Source organism: Tursiops truncatus, chromosome 12 (assembly GCF_011762595.2).
Source record: "Tursiops truncatus isolate mTurTru1 chromosome 12, mTurTru1.mat.Y, whole genome shotgun sequence".
NCBI classification, from domain to species: Eukaryota; Metazoa; Chordata; class Mammalia; order Artiodactyla; family Delphinidae; genus Tursiops; species Tursiops truncatus.
This window is the reverse complement of record NC_047045.1, coordinates 82,084,533-82,111,802: the sequence shown is the minus strand read 5'-3', so window position 1 is coordinate 82,111,802 and position 27,270 is coordinate 82,084,533. Positions and strand designations below refer to the sequence as shown.

General features: G+C 40.3%; 1 protein-coding gene across 4 annotated transcripts in view; it reads left to right on the top strand.

Moving 5' to 3' along the window:
* The first annotated feature begins 594 nt into the window (after positions 1 to 594).
* PLG (plasminogen) overlaps positions 595 to 27,270 on the top strand; it is a 44,375-nt gene continuing 17,699 nt past the window's right edge. For 3 of the 4 annotated variants that reach the window (XM_073789805.1, XM_019951458.2, XM_019951459.2), the window contains exons 1-10: positions 595 to 643; positions 5,121 to 5,256; positions 6,516 to 6,622; positions 10,432 to 10,546; positions 12,319 to 12,458; positions 13,726 to 13,846; positions 15,623 to 15,741; positions 17,142 to 17,304; positions 17,988 to 18,133; positions 21,587 to 21,746. In XM_073789805.1, coding sequence (XP_073645906.1) covers positions 595 to 643; positions 5,121 to 5,256; positions 6,516 to 6,622; positions 10,432 to 10,546; positions 12,319 to 12,458; positions 13,726 to 13,846; positions 15,623 to 15,741; positions 17,142 to 17,304; positions 17,988 to 18,133; positions 21,587 to 21,746 — 1,256 coding nt within the window. Of the gene's footprint in view, positions 644 to 5,120; positions 5,257 to 6,515; positions 6,623 to 10,431; positions 10,547 to 12,318; positions 12,459 to 13,725; positions 13,847 to 15,622; positions 15,742 to 17,141; positions 17,305 to 17,987; positions 18,134 to 19,834; positions 19,841 to 21,586; positions 21,747 to 27,270 lie in introns of all 4 variants that reach the window. The other variant, XM_019951457.2, reaches the window with a different exon arrangement.

Here is a 27,270-nt window from a genome sequence, read left to right as displayed (position 1 = left end):
TGTGGAGATGTTAATAGTGATGCTCTAGCTTAAGTCTGTAATCTGAGGCCAAATAGATTTTGTCCATTGGCTTCATCCCTTGTGAGCTAAGTGACCTTGGGAAAGTTAAACCTTCTCAGCCTGAGTCACCTCATCTGAAGTGGGGATGATAATAATATTGCCTGTTTGGAAGGTTGGATGAAACTATGCAGAAGGTCTGGCATAGGAAAGTCCTCAGCAAATGTTAGCTATTGTTGTAATTTTTTTTTCACCCAAAAGAAAGAGAGTGAAATAAGAGGGAAGGAAAGAAGAGTAAGTGGGAATGATGATGGGCTGGGGGCAAGGAGGGAAGCAGGAGGCAGTGTGGGGCAGCCGAGGGGGCGGGCAGCCTCCACCGCTTCCCAGCATCTATTGCAGACTCCGCTCTCAAACATTTTGTAAGATCCTCCTGTCAAGGTAATGTTTGAAAACTTCAGAGCACAGTGGCAATGGGCCTCCGAGAGAATAATTAACTCGTTTGATTATCTTGTTTGTGGTGCATTTCCTCTCATGTAAGTCAATAACATCTTGGGATTGGGACACACTGTTTTCCGGACACTGCTGGTCAGTTCCAAAATGGTACATATGGAGGTGGTCCTTCTACTTCTTTTATTTCTGAAATCAGGTAAGACATGGAGATTTTTTCCACTTTAATCAATATATTTTTTCCTAGCAATATATTAAAAATAGATCCATGATGGTTTCATGTGCAACTTGTTGAAATTAGCTTTTGACTCATGAGATTCCCAGGTCACGATCTAAGAATGAGGAAATCTTCAAGAAATGTTTTGTTTCCCTCATGGGAATACTGGAGACAAGTGGGCAGAGAAAATGATGCATGACGTTTTCAGTCTAAAAGATGGAGCCCATGTGATGGTTATTTTAGTTAGAAAAAAAAAATAGCCCAGATAGCTAACAACCCCAAAAGTTGTTAGTCTCTTTGCCTGGTTCTTAGTTTGGTTAACGTAGACCATTTTTGTTAAGGTGTCGTATTTTTCTGACTTTCAAATGTAAACAATGAAATCTCTCTGACCATATTCTTTGACCAGTCTGTGGTTGTGTTGACCTGTTCTCTGTTTGTTATGACTTAAGGAAGGCTTTCCATACATATAAGTTTGCTTCTTATGCCTGGAGAAATCACAGGCATCGATCTGCAGGATGATGTCCGTACAATAATTCAACAGATCTCACTGAATACCTGAGGTAGGCCGGGCACATTTTTATTCATACATGCATATGTGTGTGTCCTTTACTAAGTCCAGCTTATTTAGCTGATACCATAGGTATTGTAGTAGATTTATACCCATTTTATAGATGAGGAAATCTGTCCTTAGGAAAATCACGTTATTTGCCTATTGACCAAACTCCCAGAAACCAGGACTTTAGCCAGGCCTTTCTGAGAAGGAATCTGATGCGTCTTCCCACTTTTTCAACTTTGCTTAAACTTTTGTTAAAATATTCTAAGCATGTCTTTGTAGTTCTTTTTTTTTTTGACAGCTTTATTGAGATATAATTCACATACTATACAATTCATCCATTTAAAGCATGCAATCCAAAGGTTTTCAGTATTCAGAGTTATGCACCTATCACAGTACCTTTTAGAACATTTTTATTACCCCCCCAAATAAACTCCACACCGCTTAGCTGTCACCTCCAACCCCTCTTCTCCCCCCTCCCTAACCTCCATCCCCGCCCAGCCCCTGGCGATCACTAATCTACTTTCTGCCTCTGATTTGCCTGTTTTGGACATTTCTTTTTCTTTTTTTTTTTTTACATCTTTATTGGAGTATAATTGCTTTACAGTGGTGTGTTCGTTTCTGCTTTATAACAAAGTGAATCAGTTATACATATACATATGTTCCCATATCTCCTCCCTCCTGCATCTCCCTCCCTCCCACCCTCCCTATTTCACCCCTCCAGGCGGTCACAAAGCACCAAGCTGATCTCCCTGTGCTATGCGGCTGCCTCCCACTAGCTATCTATCTTACGCTTGGTAGTGTATATATGTCCAGTGGACATTTCCTATAAGCGGAATCATACATTATGTTAGTTGTTCTTCATATAAACAATGTATAGATACTTGAAATTCAATTTATAAGTAGCCAGATAAAATTTTACGAGCTGTACTTTAAATCAGAGTCGAATGCATTTGAATTTAGTGGCGCCATCTAAAGAAATATCAAAGAAGAAACAGCAGAAAGTTGCATAAAGAGGTCTTCATGGGAAATGTTTGTGGGGAGTGGCACAGGGGTGCACACTCTATTTTATTATTTTTTTATTTTTTATTTTTTTGGGCACACTCTATTTTAGTCTATGGGAAGCGGGACCTGGAACTCTGGATACAGTGGGACACACCCAAATGTTAGAACAGACTTCTCTGTGGCAGGATTAACATACGTCTTCACCAACCTAGGGAAAAAAAGACTTGCATAAGCTCTTTTTGAAAGGAAGGCCTTTACTCTGTCTTTCCGTGGAAGTGTTTCATCTTTCCAGTGCACTGAAATGACCAGGGAGAGGAACAAAAATCTCCTTTTAGAGCTGTTCTCAGTGACAGGCGGAAACGCAGTTTGCATTTCACAAACCACAAAGCCTTTTTTTTCAAACACACAAGCACGGTGTACATATACACACTACCATGATTTTAAAAAAATACAAACCTACATTATTAATAAAATATACTTGTTTTGGTACCAATATACATCTACATTCAGCATAGAATATAAAAATACTTTTGTTACTAAAAAAATTTGTCTAATATTTCTTGGTCAATAAATAAAGTGTATTATACCACATTGTCACATGTTCCCTGGAATTAAAGAAAGAAATTATTGGGGGAAAACTTTTCAAAGTAAAAGGAATAAAATTTATTCTCTTTTAGGATATTTCTTTGGTGTATCAGCTCCTAAGGTGGGTCTCAGCAGCTATATGCTATGAAACATACTAACATAACATAATTAAAGGGTGATAAAAATGGAAATTTTCTTGTTTTGATATCATTTACACCCCGGCCTGCTCTACTTTCTAAGAACTCTTCAAAAGATCTAATTTCAGTCTTTATAGGATATACTTTATAGAGTTCTTGTGTTTGTTTTTAAAGTCACATCCTGATCTATAGAATTTACCAAAGCACAACTCTTCCTGGAAATGAGAGCACCAATTGAGAGAAAAATACAGGATGACGACATGGGTATGGGTCTAAAATATCTATTTATCTATAATCTCTTGACACATGTATCAAGTGCTTTTTTGGTGTATTAAACAACATCAGTCAACTTCCTATTTAAGGATGGAACCATCCATCCTTCCAGTTTGGAGAATCTCAGGTCGAGGAAGGAAGAGCAGAGGCAGGGAGAGGGTGGGCTCTGCAAACAGCTTTGTCTTAATCTAGGAACGTGCATCGCACCCTTGTGGCGTGTGTGTTTTCAGGTGTTAAGGGATGGCCCTTCTGAGAATGAGGATGTGACCCTTTATGACCCTTCCTACTAGATAATTTTCATCAGTACCCAAACATGCTCTAGAATGTCTCATCTTCAAAAATTCCTGAGAGGACCTAGAGCTGATCACACTAAGTAAATCAGAGACAAATATCCTATGATATACCTTATATGTGGAATCTAAAAAAATGATACAAATGAACTTATTTACAAAACAGAAATAGACTTAAAGACACAGAAAACAAACTTCTGGTTACCAAAGGGGAAAGAGTGGGGAGGGATAAATTAGGAGGTTGGGAGTAACAAATACACACTACTATATATAAAATAGATAACCAACAAGGACCTACTGTATAGCACAGGGAACTCTACTCAATATCTTGTAATAACCTATAATGGAAGAGAATCTAAAAAAGAATATATATGTATAATTGAATCACTTTGCTCTACACCTGAAAGTAACACAACATTGTACATCAACTATATTTCAATAAAAATTTTTTAAAAACTTCTGAGATTTCATATGGCCTCTAGGAAATGCTCCTTTCACAGCCAGATTTCTGCAAAGACTTGTCTTCCCTGCTGTTCCCACCGCCTCTCTTGATCGCTCTTCAACACGCTCACCCTGGCTTCGATCTCCACCCCTCCCCTCAAAGTGGTCAAAGTTGCCAGGTTGCCTAATCCCATTTAGGCAAACTTTAGGAAACTTGGCTGTCTCCATGAAATTAACCTCTTTTAGCCCCTCACCCTATGGAAACGGCTGGTGTTCCATCCCAAAAGGATAGAGGCTGAGTCTCCAGGCTTGGAGTAGAGCTGCCACAGCTGTCTCAGGCGCCACGTGTCTCAGGAGTACTCTTTGTAGCCTTGCGGTGGGAACATGGCTGAGGCATCCCTGGCCACCCTCTGCAGTAGCAAGGGGGCAGAGCGACCTTCAAACAGACTCTTTGCCTCAGATTTTATGTCCGAGGAAAATCAAGGCCATTGTTTGTCCCAGGCTCTGCTGTTGTTTCCTCAGAAATGCCAGAAAGCTGTCATCATCTTGGCAAAAATGATTTCTCTTTAATAAATAGTGAGGTGTCACTCTACTAAGTCCAGTATAAAAATGACCATGTATGGTGGTCAAGATTTAGTCCAGCTCTTATTTATTCTCGACATCATCAACTCACCAAAGTTTTTGTATCTTGTGGCGGAGCCATTCAGAGTGTGCTTGTCCCATCAGTTTAAGCGACAGTGCCACAACTAAAGGTTGCACTGTAGGAAATCGAATAGTGGCCTCCAGTTTCTACTTATACCCAAGGATGGACAAATCACCATCAAAAGTTGCCCTTGGTTGTCTCTTACTGTTCCATCATGATATGCAATTACTAGCAAACAGATCAAATTTTTTCTTATTTAACGTTTCATACCCATTAACGTAGTAACACGGAAGTTGATAAATAGTTCCAATCTATTAACCTAACAATCCAGTTGATCTTTTAACATAGTGCCATCTATTCATGGAACTGTTTTCCTAATTAAACATTTTTATTCACAGCCGCCCATTCTGCTTCCAATGGAGCAGCCAGTTTTACTTCGTTGATGGAAAGCGAATAGTTTACAAATTCATGAGAATTAAACAATGGTGTTGATGCATTTACCAGTTGTGCCACTTTTATCTTCCAATTGTAGGTCTCGGAGACCCCCTGGATGACTATGTAAATACCCAGGGAGCTTCCCTGTTTAGTCTGACGCGGAAGCAGCTGGTGACAGGAAGCATAGACGAATGTGCAACAAACTGTGAGGAGGAAAGAGATTTCATTTGCAGGTATTTTCTTGGTCACTGCGCCTACGCAGAAATCCTGCTGCTTGAGACGCTATTATGTTGATCACGAGAAATTTGCTCAGGGATTTATCAGCGAAAATAGGATTTAAGAGGAAAGAGGAATTTCATGGGATTGGAGTTTGGAATCTGTATTTGCTCTCTGTATCTGAAACCATACGGTTTCTTGTTAATTAGTGACCCCTTTAGAAAAATGCCCCCAAAGGAAGTTATTTATTTTTACACATGACATCTGCAGCTATTGTTCTGAGCTCTAGTTTCTAACATTATCGTCGATAAATATTTATTGAGGATCATGTGACTAGAAGTGTCCTAGAGCCTAAGGAGCCGCAAAGCATTGATACAGTGATCGGTACATGGGGAGATATATATATATCTCAGTATATATGATAGATTTTTGTGTAGATACAAAAGCCAGTGCTTGCCCTTTTGAATTTATGCTGTAGTCACAGAAACTGGATAAAATATAAAAATTTTAAAAAAAAACAGCCAATGCGAGACATTGATAAGTGACGTAATCAATACGTGCTCTATGAAGATTCAGAGGAAACAACAATCCTAAGAGTTGAGATGACCAGGGAAGGCCTGGGGAGGAGGTGGGAACTGAGCTGGGCTTTGAAGGGTGAGATCTTGGTAAATAGTGACCATGCGGGAGGGATTCTAGGCAGAGGGCAGCGCGGCTGGGCACCTGTGAGAGGGACGATGAAAGGACCAAGTCAGCTGAAGCAAAGGTTCACACAGGAGACGGGGCAGGAAAGGAAGCCATGGACGGCTTTGATGCCAGACTCAGCATCCATGCAGGACTGAGGTACAGTGCAGGGAGGTGTGAGGGGAAGGGAGTAGAATGCAGAGACATGGTCAAGGGGAAGTTACAGGAGTCCACGTGGGCCCTCTCAGGAGTGGGTTTAAAGCACTCAGTTGCTTCTTTCCAGCACAAAGCAAATATTCTGGTACTTCATTAAGAAAACTAGTGAAGAAAGAATAAAGCAGTTGAAACAGAGGGGGGAAAAAGCGCGAAAATTTGCAGGGGGAGAAGGTAAAGGTAGAAGAAAACAAGAGGAGCTACCATGTTGCTGCATCCTTTGACGATACTTCATCGATACAGTGCCAGGTTGAATTGGAAGTAACAAATTCTGAGCTCCTTGATTCACCAAGAGAGTTATCTTTAGTCTCTTCCTTATGAATAAAACTTTGCTTTCCTTAAATAAAGGAAAAGAGTTGTGTTTTCTGGTTCTCTTCTGCAGGGCATTCCAGTATCACAGTAAAGAACAACAATGTGTGATAATGGCTGAAAACAGCAAGTTTTCCCCAGTCCTTAGGATGAGGGATGTCGTTTTATTTGAGAAGAGAAGTACGTACAACGTTTTCTTCCTTCTCCCCATTCCCCTCCCCCTTCCCTCCCCCAGCCCGTTTAATGTCTAATTTATCAGACCAGCGAATGGAGGCGCTATGGCGTAGTGAAATTGAATTTGGAGTCAGAAGATTTGGCCACTAACCCACTACGTCAACCTGTATATATGACTTTACCTTTTAAGTTTCATTTCTCTTGGTTTAAAAACGAAGGGATTGGATTTACAAAATCACTTCCACCTCTATGACCCTGAAAATAAGATACTGAAGATTTTATTTTATTTTTAAGGAGAAGAGGGAGAGTCTACAAGTTTCTTATGATCTTGGTGTTTTGTTCTGCAGGGACCACAGTCCTTGGTCTGAAACCTGGAGAAATAGCAAAACTGAGGTGTTTTCAATCTGCAGTAACATTTAAATAGAGAAAATATCCTTATTTTCACTCTTACATGTTCCACTTTTTTTCAGGCATGGTCTGTATTTCCCTTAGACTTTGAAAATGTGCAGAAGTTGCAATTCCTTTTCCATAGTTTCCTTGAAAACTCTAGATCTTTCGTTGTCTAGGATCACGGGTGGCCTAGATTCCTACGGAAGTTGCATGTCTTCTGAGATGTGTAAAAGTTCATTAAGTCTGTACGAAGATTTAAGTGAATAACGATGCTTTCAAAACTATTTCCTATTCTCTGTTGCTGGCGAGGTAGTAAGACTATTCTGATAACAATTTTGCTCTCCAAATATTCTGTATCAGAGGTGTTGAACTCAACCAGAAACATCCTATCTCACTGATTCTTGACAATGGCTTACAACATTCTAGTTTCCCCACAAAACTCTAAATAAGATTTTGAGAAGTGTTTTTTTAGGTTAGGATTCTATCTACACATTGGTTCATCTTCTTAGGTTTAATTACCTGTGCGTCTGCTATACACACTTCCAGCCCACTGTTTAGCTCTAATCCTTGAGTCTAAAGTGCAGATTAAATCTGAAGTTTATCCGTTGACGTTACTAGTTCTTACAATCCCACTGTTCGTCAGATTTTTAAAAAGGCTGGTGGGATACTCTCTGCAAAATGCTAACATTTAAACATGCCCTTTGTAAATTGTTAACCAGAGGATCATGGGGGTGACCTCTAGGCTTAGTTTGGATAGTTGAAGAGTTGCCTGTTTTCAAGGTGATGGAAAGGAGCAAAAGGTTATATAAACTCTGGCGGGTACATACAAATAAAAGAGAGGTCAAAAGTCAGTCATTTTTTGGTGCTTGTTTCTTTACTGTGGAATATTGACCCACTGTTAAATTACCTGCCAGGGTTTTTCTGGGAATGGTCAGTGTCAAATTAGTTACATCTCTACTTTTGCCACCATGGCCACTGCTGCCCCTTGGGTCTAAGCCGCCATCATCACTGGCTGTACCACCGCGGCGGCTGGTCTGTAACTTCCCTGCTTCAAACCTTTAGTGCCCTAGAAGACAGTCGAAATACCCACCAATTGCTGCAGGGCCCTGTATTATTTAAGCCTACCTCATGTGCGGGGCTTACATCTGCCCCCGCTCCAGCAGGGCAAGCACACACCTCTTCACCCTGGACCCTCCTCTGTTCTTCCAGCTCCTTCTCATCTCCCAGATTTCAGCTCAAGCATCACCTCCTTTGAAAAGTCTCCCCTGACCCTTGGCCTCCAAAGTGCCTTGAGTTTACCTTTTTGATAAGTGTAATATATCTACTATAATAATATATCTCAATGAAGATATATCTGTCATCTTTATATAGAGCGTTGGGTTTAAAGCAGTAGCTGCTGTAGGTGTGTTAGAAGTCCTTTCCCCAGATAATTGATTGATTAATTTAAAAACTTGGCTAAAGTGGGGAATCGTAAAAGATGACACAAATATACCTTAAATATTTTATATTTTCACCGAAAACAGAAGCTTACATTGGCACCTTTTGATGTAAAGCAGAGGCTTTTTTTCTTTGAACCTGGGGCCACCAACAGGAGTTATCTGGTACATTTCTTGCATAAACCACACTCTAGTGACTTGTCTACGATAAGTAGTGTCCTTCTCTTCAAACTCATATCAACTATATGAATGGATTGCTCTCAGTGGATATGATGACAATTTTTAAAACTATTCAACTCGAGTCCTGCTACCTGCAGGACAGGCCAATAAATCAAGAGATGATTTGCTGGGACAAGGAATAGAGACTTTATTCAGAAAGGCAGCCAACCAAGAAGATGGTGGACTAGTGTCCCAAAGAACCATCTTCCCTGATTAGAATTCAGGCTTCTTTTATACTAAAAGGGGAGGTTGGGCTGAGGTTGGTTGCTGCAGACTTCTTGGTGTAGGAATCCTTTGCTCTTGCAGCTGGCCACATAAGTCCTGTCACAATGTTCCTATAAACCTCCAACGAGATAAGTGTTATTCTCTGTTCTGCAACCTTTGGTCTCTATATGAATGGGAAAGTGTTCTACCTTTAGAGGTCAGAGCCTTGAGAATGGGCTATCCTATGTATTTCAGGTTATAGGCAACATTCTTAACTTGTAGCAAAAGCAACAGAATACAAAAGTGAAAGACACAGATCCAATATGGAATCAGATTTGTTCTTCCCTACTACACCACGGGTTCCATTTCTCTTTTTTTTGCCTGTTCCATCCGCACTACTCTTTCCTGCTGAGAGTTTGTAATGGAACAAGAGGCAACAAAGCATTGTGCAGAGATGCGTGTTGACCTTATTCCAGCCTTACAGATTTGTTGCAGGGATTATGATGAATAAATGTAAGGAAGCTGGCACTGAGCCCTGCACTTGGCACGTACTCAATCAACAATAGCTATTGTTTGGGATTGACATATGTACACTCACATGTATAAAATAGATAACTAATAAGAACCTGCTGTATAAAAAGATAAATAAAATAAAATTCAAAAAAAAATACTATTCAACTCTTTCAAATCCTTGAAACCATTCAACTTAATTTTTTTAAAAAGCTCCATTTTTCCCCCCATTCATTTCTCAGTTTAGATCATCTGTAATCAAATAGAGTTGTATAAAAAGTTTTGGAAATAAAAGCAACTGATTCTTGGTAAGCATATAACCAAACTGGTAGGAACACAGTGGGTGGGCACACCCGAAAGTGGCCTGCCAGCCGCAGATGCCCACCCTGCCACAAGTGGGCCATAGGTGGGCACCTGGCAGCGTGTTTAAAGGCAGGATGGGGCCCACTGGGCAACCGGTGCGTTGGTTAAGTGGAGGCTGGTTGCGAGCATCTTCTGTAAACATTGAAAGTAGACCACAGTCATATCACCTGTTTGACACTTTTTTCATATTTAAAATACTACTGGGACCTTCCAAAAGTAGAAGTGGCTTGGATCTCTTTCAACCTCTGAAAACCTGCTGCCCACCTTGTGAAGAAGCCCCCATCCCCTTTCCCATCCACTTTCTCATGATGCTATTTATTTTCTCTGTTACATGTGTCACCACAAGGTTGTCTATTTCACAATCTGTGTTCTTGATTACTTTCTGTAACCGGCCCCCATGACTCCACTGGAATGTAAGCTCCACGAGGGCAGGGCCTGTGCGGTTCCTACTCTTGGTGTTCCCAGCATCCCCAGCACCCAGCATCTGCCCGGCACAGGGAGGGGCGGTAGTTTTGAGTAAAGGAAGCAATGCCCCACGTGGCTTAGTTAACTGTAACTCTTAGATGTAAAAGACTGTCTTTTTAGATAGCAGGCAATGGCGTCCTTTCTCTCAATGTGTTCAAGTAGTGCAGGGCTTCTTCATGATTCTTCTTGTTGTGAAAGGGTTTGACCACTGTTTGGACTTCCTTACAGTGTACCTTTCAGAGTGCAAGACTGGAACTGGGAAGAATTACAGGGGGACCATGGCCAAAACAAAGAGTGGTGTCGCCTGTCAAAAATGGAGTGACAATTCTCCGCACGTACCCAAGTAAGACTTTCTCTTTCGTCTCCATGTTCACCTCTTATACTCAGAGTGATTCCATTATTTCTGACTCAAACCAGATCATGTGACTAGCAGGTATGGGGAGAAACTTCTTGATGCTGGGGCAGAACCGTTCGATTATTTATGGAATAAAAGCAGACAATGGCTGCTTTCCATTCATTCTTACATATATGCTTTTCTGGAAGACTGAGAACAATACAAAAGAACTATAAAACCATGAATTCTAGGCTGAATCTGAGAAAAGACCAAAGATGACTATGCTTAGAAGTGAATTAGTCTAAATCAAATATACCATGTGTTCACCTCAACATTGTGAAAAACAGATTATCTTGCAACTTGCCTATTATTTATTTTAGTGTCATCCTTTTGGGGCTTTGCCCAATATGGTATTAGGTGGATTAAGTTCTCATTAACAATGCTTATCAAGTGGGAATTTAGTGTCTATGACCCTTCCCCCTCACCTACCCAAGCAAATTGCCTTTATGCATCCCTATGAGATGGGCAGGTCTCATATTTCCAGCACATTAAGGCTTATTGAGGTTAAAATGATTAAACCAAATGGCCAAATCATGGAATGTCAAGGGCCTTAGAGATAATATAGGCCGTCTTTACCCCAGCAGATGAGGAAACTGAGATCCTGGGAGGACCAAATCTACCAAACACAGGTACATAGAAGAACCAGAAACAAGAGCTACCATTTCAGATTTCAAGTCTTAGTTTTTGTTTTTGTTTTTGTTTTTAATTTATTTTTGGCTGCATCGGGTCTTAGTCAAGGCACGCGGGATCCTTGTTGAGGCATGCGGGATCTTTCGTTGAGGTGCACGGGCTTCTCTCTGGTTGTGGCATGTGGGTTTTTTCTCTTCTCTAGTTGTGGCGGGCAGGCTCCAGGGCTCTGTAGTTGTGGCGCACAGGCTTATTTGCCCCACAGCATGTGGGATCTTAGTTCCCTAACCAGGGATCGAACCTGCATCCACTGCATTGCAAGGCAGATTCTTTACCACTGGATCACCAGGGGAGTCCCAAGTCTTAGGTTTTTAATCTAATTTCTTAGGTTTTTAATCTAATTTCTTATCGCTATACAGCAACTCATCTCTGAAAATGAGCTTCACTCCATCCTCCCAGTCTCCCATTAATTCTGGATGCATCTCAGAGAGGATGTAGAATTTGGCATCAGACAGATCTGACTTTAAACCCTTGAGATACTACTTATGAACTGCTCAAGCTTAGGCAAGATTTGATTTGTTTCACATGGCTGTGCCTCAGTTTTCTCATCTGTAAAATGGGGATAATAACACCTTCCTGAGAGGGATTTTTATTAAGACTACATTAGAGAATGCATAGAGAAATTTTAGTGTAATACCTCGTGCAGAGTTCACACAGATAAAAGGGTGTTAACTTCTATTACTTTTACAGAGAGAAGGGCAACTGACAAAAGCAGGTGTTAGGAATGCATCGTGAATTTGGCAGGCTTCTGAGGGCTTTGTATTTCTACTGTGCATAAAGACACTTTGGCTCTACTTCCAGGACTTGGCTGTCCACATAGTAATAATAGTAATATTAGCTACTCTACTGAAGCAGGCTATCAGCAGAGATACTGAGAATTGGGTGACACGAACGCTCTAGCACATAGCCGAAATGCATTTGGATGACGCCACCTCGAATCACAGACGGGAAAGAGAGGGTGTCTTATCCTGCCTTGCTGATGACATGCTGATCTTAAAAATATAGTCAAAGTGGTTCTTTTTCATCCTCCACAGCTTTTCACCTGAAAAGTATCCTTTAGCGGGATTGGATGAGAACTACTGCAGGAACCCAGACAATGATAAGAAGGGACCTTGGTGTTACACCACAGATCCAGGCACGAGATACGACTACTGCGACATTCCTCAATGTGAAGGTCAGGGATGGCTCTAGAAAATGCTTTCCTATCTGCCCTTCGTCTGTGGAGTAATTTGCTGTAAATCAATGTTCTACAGGGATATTAATAATCAATCAGTGCCGTGTTTGACAGAATCAAGTAACACATGACCTCTTGGAAAGGCCCAATTTTGCACATTTTCCGTGATTGATCTAAATTATTTTTATTAAAATGTACTTCAACAGGGACTAATATAAAACTAGATATAAACTCTAGATGCAAACTTCTTATGCTTAAAGCTCTGACACAGTATAAAGCCAAAAACATATTTGCAATTAAATCATTAAAATAAAATCACAAAATCAATACAATTCAAATACACAATATTAATTTAACACGGTAGACTTTGTTGTTTCATTGAAACCAAGCAATGAACCCGTTTTTAAGTCAGGATTGTATCATTTTAATGGACCAATCAATTTAATAGTGCACCTCAAAAGTCAATGCTAAAGATTTAAAACATCCTATTGAAAAATCTTCGTTTCACATTTCCTGCTCTATTTATTGGTGCAATGGGGGAATGAACAAGGGTGAGATATGTGTAACCACATGGATAGTGTATGTACCACGTGAAGCCTCACTTCCCCATCACTTTTTCTATTCCAACCATGGGGATCCTTTACCTGTACACTCTGTTATGCGGTCATTTGGCCCTTCACTGACATGAGAGCATCATTTTTGCATCAAGTCTGCTTCTGTTTTCCTTATTACCACATTGTTCCCACGTGAGGTCATGAACACGAGCAGGAACCCTAGCACTAAAATCCTGAGAGGGTGCTGGCTTATTTGGCAGTTATCCACACGACCAGAATAATTTCATAGAAATTTTTAAAGACCGCTATTGGAATGGGGACCCCAAATATCAAAAAATTCTAGTAGAGAACTTACAGACTCCTGAGGTTATGTTCAACCTCTCCCCCACCCCCTTCCCACCCACCAAGGACCACACATCCCACTTTGAAGACATGGCATCATGGAGTTTCTGGATTTGGTCAAGACTGTAATAGTTGAGAAGGTATTAACCAAAATATACTAATTTTCCCATTTGAAAAAGAGAATGACGTTATAGATTGTATTAGAAAGTTAAGCCTTTATTGCCAGTTTTGTTGCCAAGTGATTGTGGGAAAAGTACCTCGAACAAGCGGCAAAGGTATTAGACATGTCTAGTGGAATTCTAGTTTTTACTCCGTTTCGCTTCGTCCATTTCAGTTTCTTTCTTCCTTTCCTTCTTGTCCGTTCTGCCCAGATGAATGTATGCATTGCAGTGGAGAACATTACGAGGGCAAAATTTCCAAGACCGTGTCTGGACTTGATTGCCAGGCGTGGGACTCTCAGAGCCCCCATGCTCATGGATACATTCCTGCCAAGTAAGTCTCACCGGGGGTGGAATTAGATGTTTATGACTCTGCAGCGTTATGGGTAATTTAATGTTATTTAGGTATTTTAGCATTCCTCAAAAAGTGAACATACCTGATGTTTTTGAATTTCAAAGTTTGAATCTTCCCACATGACTGCAAATGAAGGATACATTCTTACTACTCAAAATGTGGTCCATGGTAGAGTGATATCATCTGAGAGTTTGTTAGAAATGCAGAATCTCAGACCCACTGAATCTGAATTTGCCTTATAACCAGATTCCCGGCTACTTCGTAGGCGCATTAAAATTTAAGAGGGGCTTCCCTGGTAGCGCAGTGGTTGAGAGTCCGCCTGCCAATGCAGGGGACGTGGGTACGTGCCCCGGTCCGGGAACATCCCACATGCCGCGGAGCGGCTGGGCCCGTGAGCCATGGTCGCTGAGCCTGCGCGTCCGGAGCCTGTGCTCCGCAACGGGAGAGGCCACAACAGTGAGAGGCCCGCGTACCGCAAAAAAAAAAAAAAATTTAAGAAAAACAGATACATCTCACTTGTGTATTTTCCAAATATTTCCCTCTTCTCTTTCTTCCTTTCCTTTTCCTTCATAGTGATGAGAGTCAAGGCTTCCTAGCCTATGATCTGTGGATGGGCTTTAGGGCTTTGTGGACCCCTCAACATTTTATGTGTATTTATATCAGTACATTTTTCTGGGGTTGAGGATTCCTAACTTTCACTCGCTTCTCAAAGGGGATCATGAATCTATAATAGAAATAAGAGTCTCTGATCTAGAAAATAATGATTAGTTCTACAGTACAATGTTCTACGTCTTCTAATTAACTGTACTTAATTGTACGCATTAATTGTACTTAAAACACCTCCCTCTCTGTAGCTGCTTCGGTCTTTCTCTTCTTTCTAGGACTACTATAGGATTATAACGGGGCTTATAAAAACATATAGGCAAAGAGACTAAGTCACATATTTCAGTGTAGAAAACAGCTCCACTGAATTTCTGTACCTTCTATTCCAAATAGCTATCTTAAAACACAGCTGTTTGCATTTTCCTTTCCCTATTGTATTCCAAAGAAGAAATACAGTAAAGCCTCAAGGCTCAGAATTGGGTAAATTTACTTTCAGGAAAGCAATCCTGCAAGAGGATTGCTTAAGCCGCTGCTGGTTGCTCTGTCCATCCTGACTAAGCATTTGCGGTCTCAGGAAGGGACGTGAAATGAGCCCAGAGGGGCACGAGGCGTGGCGTGCAACTCGCAGCCTCAGTCACTGGGTCCCTGTGGTTGAGGGGACTCTCTGGCCTGCACACGGGAGCATAGCTTATCCGCCTCAGTTTCTATAAGCTTGAAGGCTAGCAGGACCAGAACTGGGTAGATCAGGAGGACAATTCCCTTAAACTATGAAGGCACCAACTTCTCAGCTGTACTGTTTACTAGATGACTATCTCTAGCCAGTAAGTACTTTGTGTTTTAAAAATTGCTATTATTTGCAGCTGAATAATTGGAGTTGGCTTACGTTGGTTTTACAGATGGCCAAAATGATAAAGTTGATCCCATTCTATGACTTTTGCACATGTAAACTGTTAGAAAAACAATCCTTAGAATACTCGGCTAATCTTTCTTATGAGATTGTCATCACATTGAGGATAACCTTCACCCAGTCACCTCCTTGGCTGCCTCCCTGTGCCTAGCACACAGCAGGTGCTCAATATTTGCTCATTTGAAATGATTCTCATCCGTGGATGTAAATGTTCAGTGCTGTTAAAATCTTTCTTGCACGTTCAGATTTCCAAACAAGAATCTGAAGATGAATTACTGTCGTAACCCTGATGGGGAGCCCCGCCCATGGTGTTTCACCACCGATCCCAGCAAACGCTGGGAATTCTGTGACATCCCGAGATGTAGTAAGTATGCTCATACCCAGTCCTCAGGGATCTTCACCTGTCCCTCTCTTGGTAACAAGAGTGCCATGCCTGAAAATTGCCCTATAAATTCCGTGGGATGTGATTACTCTTTTAGAACAATTTATTGGTTACTATAGGTAATTGATCAGAGTATCTAGTTACTATGGGGTTTTTTTGGTCCCGTAACATAGACTTCTGCCTTTTTTGAGTACAGATGAATGTAGGCTTTTGGGAGCCATCTCTGACCCTTATGGTTCTCTAGCGCTAAAGGCAAATCAGACCCATGCCTTCTGGTACATGGATTTCATTATCAACCAGAGTTCTTTTTAATTGTAAGCACAGAGGTGTCTCTGGATGTCCAGCTTTTCAGTATGTTCAGCTTGGGAGGGAGCAAGAGGAGAAGAGAGGTCGGGAGAGAAGATGAAATGGTAGACCTCGCAGGAATGAGTTGGAGAAAACAATTTTATAATATTTTCCTTCTATGAGAATTTGAAGCAAGGCACTGAACAAGGGCACCTGAGACCGTTAAGAAGGACTTAGCAGGCCGTGAGGGCCGGCTTCCTGTTCTTCGCTCTGAAGGTCACCCTTCGGGACGCTGAGGTGCCTCGGTACCCTCCTTCCTGACGAGCAGCAGTTTCTCTTTCTGTCATCTTCTTTTTTTTCTTGAGACTTTTTTTTTTTAATTGAAGTACAGTTGATTTACAATATTGTGTTAGTTTTGGGTGTACAGCAAAGTGATTTGGTTATAGATATATAGATATAGATATAGATATATATATACATATATATATATATTCTTTTTCACCCAATTCTTTTCCATTATAGTTTATTACAAGATATTGAATATAGTTCCATGTGCTATACAGTAAGTTTTTATTTACCTGTTTTATATATGGCAGTGTGTCTTAAGAATTTCTTGACTTCTCACTGCATACCCTTTTCCTTGGAGACACTATTTTCTTTCTTCCCACGGACTCTGTTGTTTGGCTTTGCAGAATATTGGGGGTCCAGTTATGTTTACTTAATGAATACTTTATTTTTCATAAAGGAAGTTGGATTGTTGGTACACATGCAGATTTGGGGTGGGATGTGACACATGTTGATCCTTACCTTGTGTGATGAGCTGAGAATATAGAGAAAACAGAATACAGAAAGCAGCATCTATTCCAAGGGTCTTGTCCCTGGAGGAGTTCCTCATGAGATGGTCTTGGAAACATCGATTCTACCACATCAACTTCTTCTGAAAAATGATAAAAAATTTTCACATGCCAATATCTGGGAGGATGAGTGGAAAAGAAGACAGGCTGACGCTCCCTGCATCCATCCATTCCCCCATAATATCCATCTGTGAATCCTTTGCTTAAAAAACATTCACTTGTCATGTATTTTTCCCATTTAAGCAACACCGCCACCATCTTCTGGGCCAACATATCAGTGTCTGAAGGGAAGAGGCGAAAACTATAGAGGGACAGTGGCTGTCACCGTATCTGGGCACACCTGTCAACGCTGGGGTGAGCAGACACCCCACAAGCACAACAGGACCCCAGAAAACTTTCCCTGCAGGTAAGTCTGCTCCGGTCTCTTCCCGGGCAGCTGGATGGAAAGTGAAATCCCATTGACTTTGCCTTGGAGTCAGTGACAATAGAAACCTAGGCTTACAGCATTTGGGAATGAAAACTGTCCAAGTCACATGCAAGGGAAGTGAAATTTAGCGCTGATTCTCCTAGAACACTGGTTCTCAAAATGTGGTTTCCCAGGCCAGCGGCAGCAGCATTATCAGGAAATTTGTTAGAAATGCAAATTCTTGGACCCTATCGTAGATCTACTAAATCAGTAACCTCGGAGTGGGTTTCAGCAACATTTTGACGTTTGTACTAAACGTACAGTAAGGCTTGAGAACATTTAAATTCCAGGGCCATGCTATACGCTTTTGGAGGCAAAGCAGTGTAGAAAATACCCATTGTGTTTCCAGCATAGAGCACAGCGCCCAAAGCCATGGGAAAAGACCGATTTTGCTCCATTAGACATAGCCCAGGAATATATCTCAATCATTCACCCAAGAGAAGCATCTGTGCCATAATTCTCTGGAATCCTGCTCTGCTTAAGTTCCCACCCATTATCCAGTTTGTATAATTCTAGAGAATTAGCTGGATACATAGCCAGCATCACTATTAACAAGCATGTGTGCACTTTGTTATATCTTTAGCCTTTTTGGAAAACCAAACTCACAGTCGCTTCTTTTTCAGAAATTTGGAAGAAAACTATTGTCGTAACCCTGATGGAGAAACAGGTCCATGGTGCTATACAACCAACAGTGAAGTGAGGTGGGAATACTGCACGATACCATCCTGTGAGCCCTCTCCATTATCCACGGAACGTTTGGATGCCCCAGGTAAGCAAGGGCAATGAGAGCTTCCTGAGAGCTCCAATGCGCTCTGTATTTTTCTACTCCAGGAGTAGCACAATACGCAGTAGCTTTGTTTACGGTTTCATTGTGTTGTGGTCAGAGAACACGCCTTATGATTTCATTTATTTTCAATGTGTTGAGGCTTGTTTTGTGGTTCAGAATGAGGTCCTCTTGGTGACTGTTTCACATGCAGAATCTGGCTTCTGCTATTGTTGGGTAGAGTGTTCTACAAAAGCCAATTAGGTCAAGTTGGTTAGTATTGTGTAGCTCTTCTGAATCCTTACTAATTTTCTGTCTCCTGTTCTATTGCTTACTGAGAAATGAATGGTGACGTTTCCAGCTTCAGCTGTTCGTTTCAGTTTTGTGTTTGCTTTATATATTCTGGAGCTCTTTGTCAGGCACAGACACACTTAGGATTGTTGTCTTTTTGAAGAAATGACCCCTTTATCATTATGTAATATCTCTCCTTATCTCTAGAAATAGTCCTTGTTCTAAAGTCTACTTTTGCTGAAATGAATACAGCCGTAAGAGCTCTATTTTTACTAGCATTTGGATGATATATCTTTTTTTTTTTTTTTTTTTTTTGCGGTACGCGGGCCTCTCACTGTTGTGGCCTCTCCCGTTGCGGAGCACAGGCTCCAGACACGCAGGCTCAGCAGCCATGGCTCACGGGCCCAGCTGCTCCGTGGCATGTGGGATCTTCCTGGACCGGGGCACGAACCCGCGTCCCCTGAATCGGCAGGTGGACTCTCAACCACTGCGCCACCAGGGAAGCCCGATATAACTTTTTTTTCCCTCAGTCTTTTAATTGAGATGTTTAGACTGTTTGCATTTAATGTAATTGTTAACCTGGTTGGATTTAAATCTACCATCAAATTAGTTATTTCTACTTGTCCTATGTGAATTTTGTTCCTTTTTTCATCTTTCTCTGCCTTTGCATTAATTGAGTATTTTGTATTGCCTCATTACCACTGATTTTAGTATTTTTTAATGTTTACAATATACATCATTAACTCCTCATATTCCACCTACGAATAATATTATTTTACTTGATGTATAATGTAAGAACCTTACAACATTGTACTATTTCCTCCCTCCCGAAATATTGTGCTATTGTTCTCAAAGAGTTTACTTCTATTATGTTAGAAATCCCACAATAAATTGATACTATTTTTGCCCTGAACAGTCATGTTTTAAAGCAATTATAAATTTAAAAAATCTTTTATATTTACTTTCATTATTTATTTCTACCATTTCTGCTGTGCTTCGTTTCTTTTTGTTTCCATCTGATGTCGTGTTCTTCCTGTAAAAAACTTAACCTTTACCATTTCTTGTAATACAAGTCTGTTGATGATGAAGTCTTTCAGCATTTGTACGTCAGAAAGAGTCTTTATATTGCCTTCAACTTAAAAAAATAATTTTTGTTGGGTATAGAATTCTGGGTGGACAATTGTTTTCCCCTTTTACCACTTTAAAGATGTTACTCTATTATCTTCTGTTCTGAGTAGTTTCTGATGGAAATCTTATCTGTGTTCCTCTGTATCTAATATTTCTTTTTTCTCTGGTTGCCTTTAAGACTTTCTCTCATCTTCAGTTTTCAGCAGTTGATTACGGTGTATCTAAGTCAGTCTGTTTGTTTTTTTACTTATTTATTTATGGTATTTATCCTGCTTGAAGTTCTCTGAGCTTCTGGTGTTTGCTGATTGTTGGTTTTCATTAGTTTTGTAAAATTCTCAGCCATTACTGCTCAAATATTTCTTTTCCCTGCTCTCTCTCTCTCTCTCTCTCTCTCTGTTTTCCTGTTTGGGACTTCAATCACCCAAATATTAGACCATTTCATATTGCCTCATACCTCTTATATGCTTGTTCTACTTTTTTCCCCCACTGTTTTTTTCTCTTTCTCTTTGTATGTCAGTTTAATATTTATCAATCTATTTTCAAGTTCACTGATACTTTCCTCAGTTGTGTTTAATCTCTTGATCAGTCCATTGAAGGAATTTTTCATCTCTGATAACATGGATTTTATTTCTAGTGTTTGCATTTTCTTCTTTTTTTTTTTTAAAAAAAGAGTTTCCACCTCTGCTGAAATTCTTCACCTATCCATGCATATTGTAGTATGGTACTACAAGATCCTTCAACATATTAATCACAGTTACCTTATAATCTCAATCAGATAGTCTCCACACCTCTGTCTGGCTCTGAGTCATCACTGAGTCTGGCACTGTTGATTGTTTATCACTCAACAGTGGCTTAATTTTTCCTTTTTTTTTGGTGTGTCTTGTAATTTTTAATCAAATGCTGGATATATATGTAGAGGAACAATAACTCTTGAAGCAAATATTATTTACACTTTGAAATGGGCACCCTTCTTCTTTTATCAGTATGTTATGTGGATAATTGAATTGATACAATTAACAGATAAAAGGAATTTGAGTTTCCTTGTTGCTGCTTTTACCTTAAGTGAACCACAGGTTTCAAATCCCTGCAGTGATGGGGTGCAATCACTTTGTGCTTGGAGTAGGGTCTGGGGTGCTGAAGAGTCTTCTCAGTATTCCTAATCCCTTCTCAATTGTTAGCAATCACTGCATGCCTGCACCACAGACGTGGGTCATGCCACACTTCTAACCTGACCCTTGTGATAGACTACTGTTTCTTGTTACTCACTGCTAAGATTTTGGTGGAGGTAGGCGTTCTCTATCTTCCTGGTTTACCCTCAGCCTTAGATAGACTCTGTGCACCTGGGCTTTGAAGGTAACGTTTTTCAGTATTCTTGCCCCTTCTTCCCATGGAGCTAAACTCTAACTTGTATGTGGGGTGAGTCTTGGGTGGAAGAGTAGCAGACTTCTGTTTTGTGTTGGTGAAGTATCCTGGCACAAGAGAATTTTCTGCCCCTCCTCCAGGGTAATAAGATTTTCGTCCTACACCTCCCCGAGAGGCAGTGGATCTTTGCCTTGGTCCTGGTTGCAGGACCATTTCCTGCCCCACTCCCCAGCAGCTTGAGGTTTTGGCTTTGTATAAGCAAAGAGTCTTGGGGAATGCACAAGGTTTTCATGTCTTCCTCACTGTCACCCTGTCGTCACCGGCAGCCTACACCAATGAATGTGTCTCTTTCTGGAGACCTGCCCAGTTGTTCTCATGATCTCCCAATGGAGATCCATAGAAGAGAGCCTGCACACAAGTGCAATGTCCAGTTATAAGCACTCTGCCCTGCTTATTTTTTTCTGAGTTTTAAATTAAATATTTACCGAAAAGTTAGGTCCTTAAAGTTTTAGAATGTTATGGATCTATTGTCTTCTTTGCATGTTCATCTGCCTGCCAATATGTAAAAAGAGAAGAGTGTTAATTCCCAGAGACGACTATTCTGTTTGTTTAATAAATTATTTCACATATTTCTCTGTTCTAGTCATTATTTACTGATTTCTTCTATTTCAATTTCAGCACCACCTGAACAAACTCCTGTAGCCCAGGACTGCTACCAGGGTAATGGGCAGAGTTATCGAGGGACATCATCCACTACTATCACAGGAAGGAAATGTCAATCTTGGTCATCAATGTTTCCACACCGGCACCAGAAGACCCCAGGAAACTACCCAAATGCGTACGTCTTTGATTTTTAACCATTAGAGGAGCAACAGCCAACTTAAATTCCTGTTAAAAGGGCCATGCTTTAAACAAACGTCTTAGGACCAAATTTCCTTTGGCTCCAGACTATGAGACAAAATATCTCAGGCAGCTTTTGCTTTTGAGCAAAATTTCTGAAAGAAGAGAAGCTAGAGGCTGGCTATCTTTCCTGAGTAGTTTTGCAGAAGCAGGGTGGGAGATATAGAGGGGCTGAGGTCATAGTAGTAAAAAGCTGAGAAGAACAAATGATCAAGAGCTTAGAAATAGCATCATTCCACAGCACCTGCTAAAGATCAGTGTCGTCTTTCAACTATGGAATTTTATCATTTCATCCTCCAACTCCTGAAGGGGTTTTGTGTTTGTCATTGAGTAATAAATATAAATACTTATCACCACCGGGTGATAAATATAAGTATTTTTCACCTGACCTGTATAGATACATTGGGTCCTGAGCACTCGTGGTCTAAAGGGATACGAGTTACCAGAACATTAGGAGCAAAAGCAAGAAGGCAGATTAGAGTCAGAAAGTATACAGATACTGAGAGGCAAAATGGACATACAGATGGACGAAAGCTAGGTCTGGTCAGACCAGATTTTCTGCGATAAATGGCTGTAAAACATACGGAAAAACTGTTTTCACATGATGGACAACAGGCAGCACAGGACAGACTTTTCAGAAAAGAAAATAAATTAGAATAAATTTACAAGTACCCTGGTTTTCTTCCTGGAGATACTTCCTGGACTGCAGTTAAAGGAGGTGGAACCAAAGCAGACCACGACAGTCTTGCTAAACTGAGGACACAGAGATTGGAGTTGGGGATTAGTGAGGCAGCTTGGATTTAGTAGGCTGGGTAATCATGAGGAAGGATCCGTGCAGAGAAAGAGCTCCAGAAATATGTATAGAGTTCTCCTGAAGTCTCTGGCTGAATGTAAAACTGCAAACGCACAGGGAGAGATTCCACAATGTTAGTGGGATGAAGAACAACTACCAGGGAACAGGGAGATAAACGGAGATTATAGAACTCACACAGCACTAGGAGATTCTGTGTTTGCAGAGTTGAGATTCTTACTAGCCAGAGAGGAGAGACTTCATGGGACACCTTGGGCATTCAGTAAGGAATCCAGAAAAGTCACACTTTAGGGGTAGGATTAGTGTATTCCTGGAATAAAGGTTACTCTAGAAAAACACCCTAGCAAAGCTTTAAAGCAATCCTAAAATGAACGTAATGATCTCCAAGTAAATTAACTGTCTTCCAGAAGAAAAGTCAACACTCTTGAGAGGAAAATAACAAAATCAAGCCACTCAGTAATGTGGTATCTACAACGTCTGGCAGAAATTTAAAAATTACTAGACATGCAAAGATCTTTAAATGTGATCCATAATGAGTAGAAAAATCAGTCAATACAGACTCAGAAATGATAGAAATGATGGAATTGGCAGACAAAAAATTCTGAAAGATATTATAATTGTGTTTAAGGATTTAAAGAAAAATAAGAACATGAAAGAATCAAATGGATAAGCTAAAGAGAAAGGAAACTGTAAAAGAGGCAAATGGAAAAGACAGAACTAAATATATATATATATTTAAGAACTAAATATATATATTTAAATATATATCTTAAATGAAAAATTCACTGGATGTCTTTACCATCAGGTAGACAATACAGAAGACATTACTGTTAAAATGACATGACATGACATGACATGACGTGACATGACATTACAGTAGACATTACTGTTCTAATTTTCTTACAGTATGCATGATGCTGTATCATACTAATACACGTTTGAATGTGGTAAGTTAGAGAGGGATATTGTAAATCCTCGAGTAACCACTGAAAATGAAAACTCAGAGGAATAGATAATAATAAGGATATTCAATTAATCCAAAAGGAAGAAGAAAAGGAGAGAAAAAGAGTAAAGAAGGCATGGTAGAAACAGAACATAAATAGAATGATGTTAGACTTAAACCCAGCCCTATCAATAAGTATATTAAATATAAAAAGGATAAAACAATGCAATTAGAAGGCAGAGATTGTCAAGTTGAATAAAACCAAAGCCCAGTTATGGTCTCTTTACAATACATGGTCTTTAAATATAAAGACATAAATAAGTTAAAAATCAAAATATGGAAAATTAATACCATAAAAACACTACCATACGACCCAGCAATCCCACTACTGGGCATATACCCTGAGAAAACCATAATTCAAAGAGAGTCATGTACCAAAATGTTCATTGCAGCTCTATTTACAATAGCCAGGAGATAGAAGCAACCTAAGTGTCCATCATCGGATGAATGGATAAAGAAGATGTGTCACATATATACAATGGAATATTACTCAGCCGTAAAAAGAAATGAAATTGAGTTATTTGTAGTGAGGTGGATGGAGCTAGAGTCTGTCATACAGAGTGAAGTAAGTCAGAAAGAGAAAAACAAATACCGTATGCTAACACATGACAAAGTGAGAGAGTGGCATGGACATATATACACTACCAAATGTGAAATAGATAGCTAGTGGGAAGCAGCCGCATAGCACAGGGAGATCAGCTCGGTGCTTTGTGACCACCTAGAGGCGGGGGATAGGGAGGGTGGGAGGGAGGGAGACGCAAGAGGGAAGAGATATGGGAACATACGTATATGTATAACTGATTCACTTTGTTATAAAGCAGAAACTAACATATCATTGTAAAGCAATTATACTCCAATAAAGATGTAAAAACAAAACACTAATCAAAAGAAAGCTAGAATGGTTTTTAACATCAGACAGACAAGATTAATTTAGGATAAGAAACATACCAGAGATAAAAAGTCCATTTTTGAAGTAAAAAGCGTTAACCATGCTAAATGTGTTAACCCTAATAACAGAGGCTCAGATGTATGAAGCAAAAACTGACAGAACTAAAGAGAGAAGTAGATGCGTCCACAATTACAGTTGGAGATTTTCTCACTTCTCTCTTGTATAGTTAAAACTTCTCCCAAAACAATACAGTAGGACAAGTAGATGAAAGATTCAGAGAAGATACAGAAGTTTTGGAGGAAAATATGAACCAATACAACATATGCCCAACTTTAGAATACACATGCAAGTGCACATGGAACATTCACCAAGGTATATCATATGCTCGGCCTTGAAATAAGTCCCAATAAATTTAAAAGGATTAAAATAATATACAGGTGTCTTCTGAGCCAACAGAATTAAATGAGATATAAATAATGAAAAGTTTAGGAAATTCTCAAATATTTGGAAATTAACGAACACATTTCTAAATAACCCATGAGTCAAAAAAGAAATCACAGAGGAATTCAGGAAGTGGTACTGGCAATGCCAGGAAGTGATACTGGCAAAAAGATATACAAATGGAAAAAGGGAAAGTCTGGAAACAGACCCGCAACATGTATGGTCAGTTGATTTTCAATATACCTGGCGAAGCAATTCAATAGGAAAAGGAAAATTTCCCCCAAATTGTTCTGGAACAACTGAGTGTCCATAAAGGAAAAAAACCCAAAACCTTGACTCCCACCTGCCATGTCAAATTCACTTGAGGAAACTCTTAGACCTGAAAGTAAAGGTTAAAACTAAAGCTGAAATTTAAAGCTTCTGGAAAAAAACATGAGATTATTTTCAAGCCTTGGGGAAGGCAGACCATTGTTGGATAGGATCCAGAAAGCATTATAAAATATTACAATTTGGACTTTAATAAAATGAAAACTTTGCTCATCAAAAGTCATTGTTAAGAAAATAGACAAGGGCTTCCCTGGTGGCGCAGTGGTTGAGAGTCCGCCTGCCGATGCGGGGGACACAGGTTCGTGCCCCGGTCCGGGAAGATCCCACATGCCGCGGAGCGGCTGGGCCCGTGAGCCATGGCTGCTGAGCCTGTGCGTCCGGAGCCTGTGCTCCGCATTGGGAGAGGCCACGACAGTGAGAAGCCCACGTACCGCAAAAAAAAAAAAAAAAAAAGAAAGAAAATAGACAAGTCAGGGACTGGGAGAAAAATAATCTCAATCCATATATCTGACAAACGGCTTGTATCTAGAATGTGTAAAGATCCCTTCCACCCACTAGTAAGAAGACAAACAACCTAATAAAAAGGGGCAAAAGACTTTAATAGACATTCCACAGGGAAAGATATACAAATGGTCAATAAGCACCTGAAAAAATGTTCAACATTTTAGCCATTACAGAAATAAGAATTATAACCACAAAATAAGAAGTGTGCCCAGGCTGCGGAGCAGCTGCAGCCCTCACACATGTTGGTAGGGATGTAAAATGGACCGACCACTCTGGACACCAGTCCAACATTTTCTTATGAAGTTAAACATGCATCTGCCTACAAACCTGCGATTCTATTTGTGAATACTCACCCAAGCGAAACGAAACATAAGCCCCCAAAAAGATCTACCAGGATGTTCTTAGCAGCTTCAGTCATAAAATTGCCCCAAACTGGAAAGCACTTCAGTGGCCATCAATAAGAACATGAACAATTGGTGGGATATTCATACCATGGAATACTATTCAGAAATAAAAAGGAACAAGCTACTGATACTCTCAAAGAGCACGGATAAAGCTTATAAACACTATCCTAAGGAGAGAAGCCACGTAAAAGGTACATACTTGTATGAGCCCATTCGTATGAAGTTCCAGAGAAGGCAAAACTAATTTATGGTGAAAGAAATCAATAGTATTTGCGTCTGGGGAGCAGCTGAGATTGATTGAGCAGTGACCCAAGGGAGGTTTCTGGGGCTGATGGAAATGTTCTCTATTGCACTAGGAGTGTGGGTTATACAGGTATGTGTGTTCATCAAAACTCGTCAAACTACCTTAAAAAAAAAAAGGGCAGTCACAAAGCACCGAGCTGATCTCCCTGTGCTATGCGGCTGCTTCCCACTAGCTATCTACCTTACGTTTGGTAGTGTATATATGTCCATGCCTCTCTCTCGCATTGTCACAGCTCACCCTTCCGCCTCCCCATATCCTCAAGTCCATTCTCTAGTAGGTCTGTGTCTTTATTGCTGTCTTACCCCTAGGTTCTTCATGACATTTTTTTTTCTTAAATTCCATATATATGTGTTAGCATACGGTATTTGTCTTTCTCTTTCTGACTTACTTCACTCTGTATGACAGACTCGGTGCTTTGTGACCGCCTGGAGGGGTGGGATAGGGAAGGTGGGAGGGAGGGAGACGCAAGAGGGAAGAGATATGGGAGCATATGTATATGTATAACTGATTCACTTTGTTATAAAGCAGAAACTAACACCATTGTAAAGCAATTATACTCCAATAAAGATGTAAAAAAAAAAGAGCAGGAGTCTGTTTCACATGACAAGATTTTAACACATCCAGGGCTCAGAAACCTGCTAACGGGCTTCCTCAATTTGTGGGCCTGGGCTTGAGACTGTCACTTGTCTATAGTACCCACAGACACAGAGTTGCTGGATTCCCATAATATGTTTCAAACTATCTCATGAGCCTCAGGCCATGGGTCTAAGCTGCAAAGG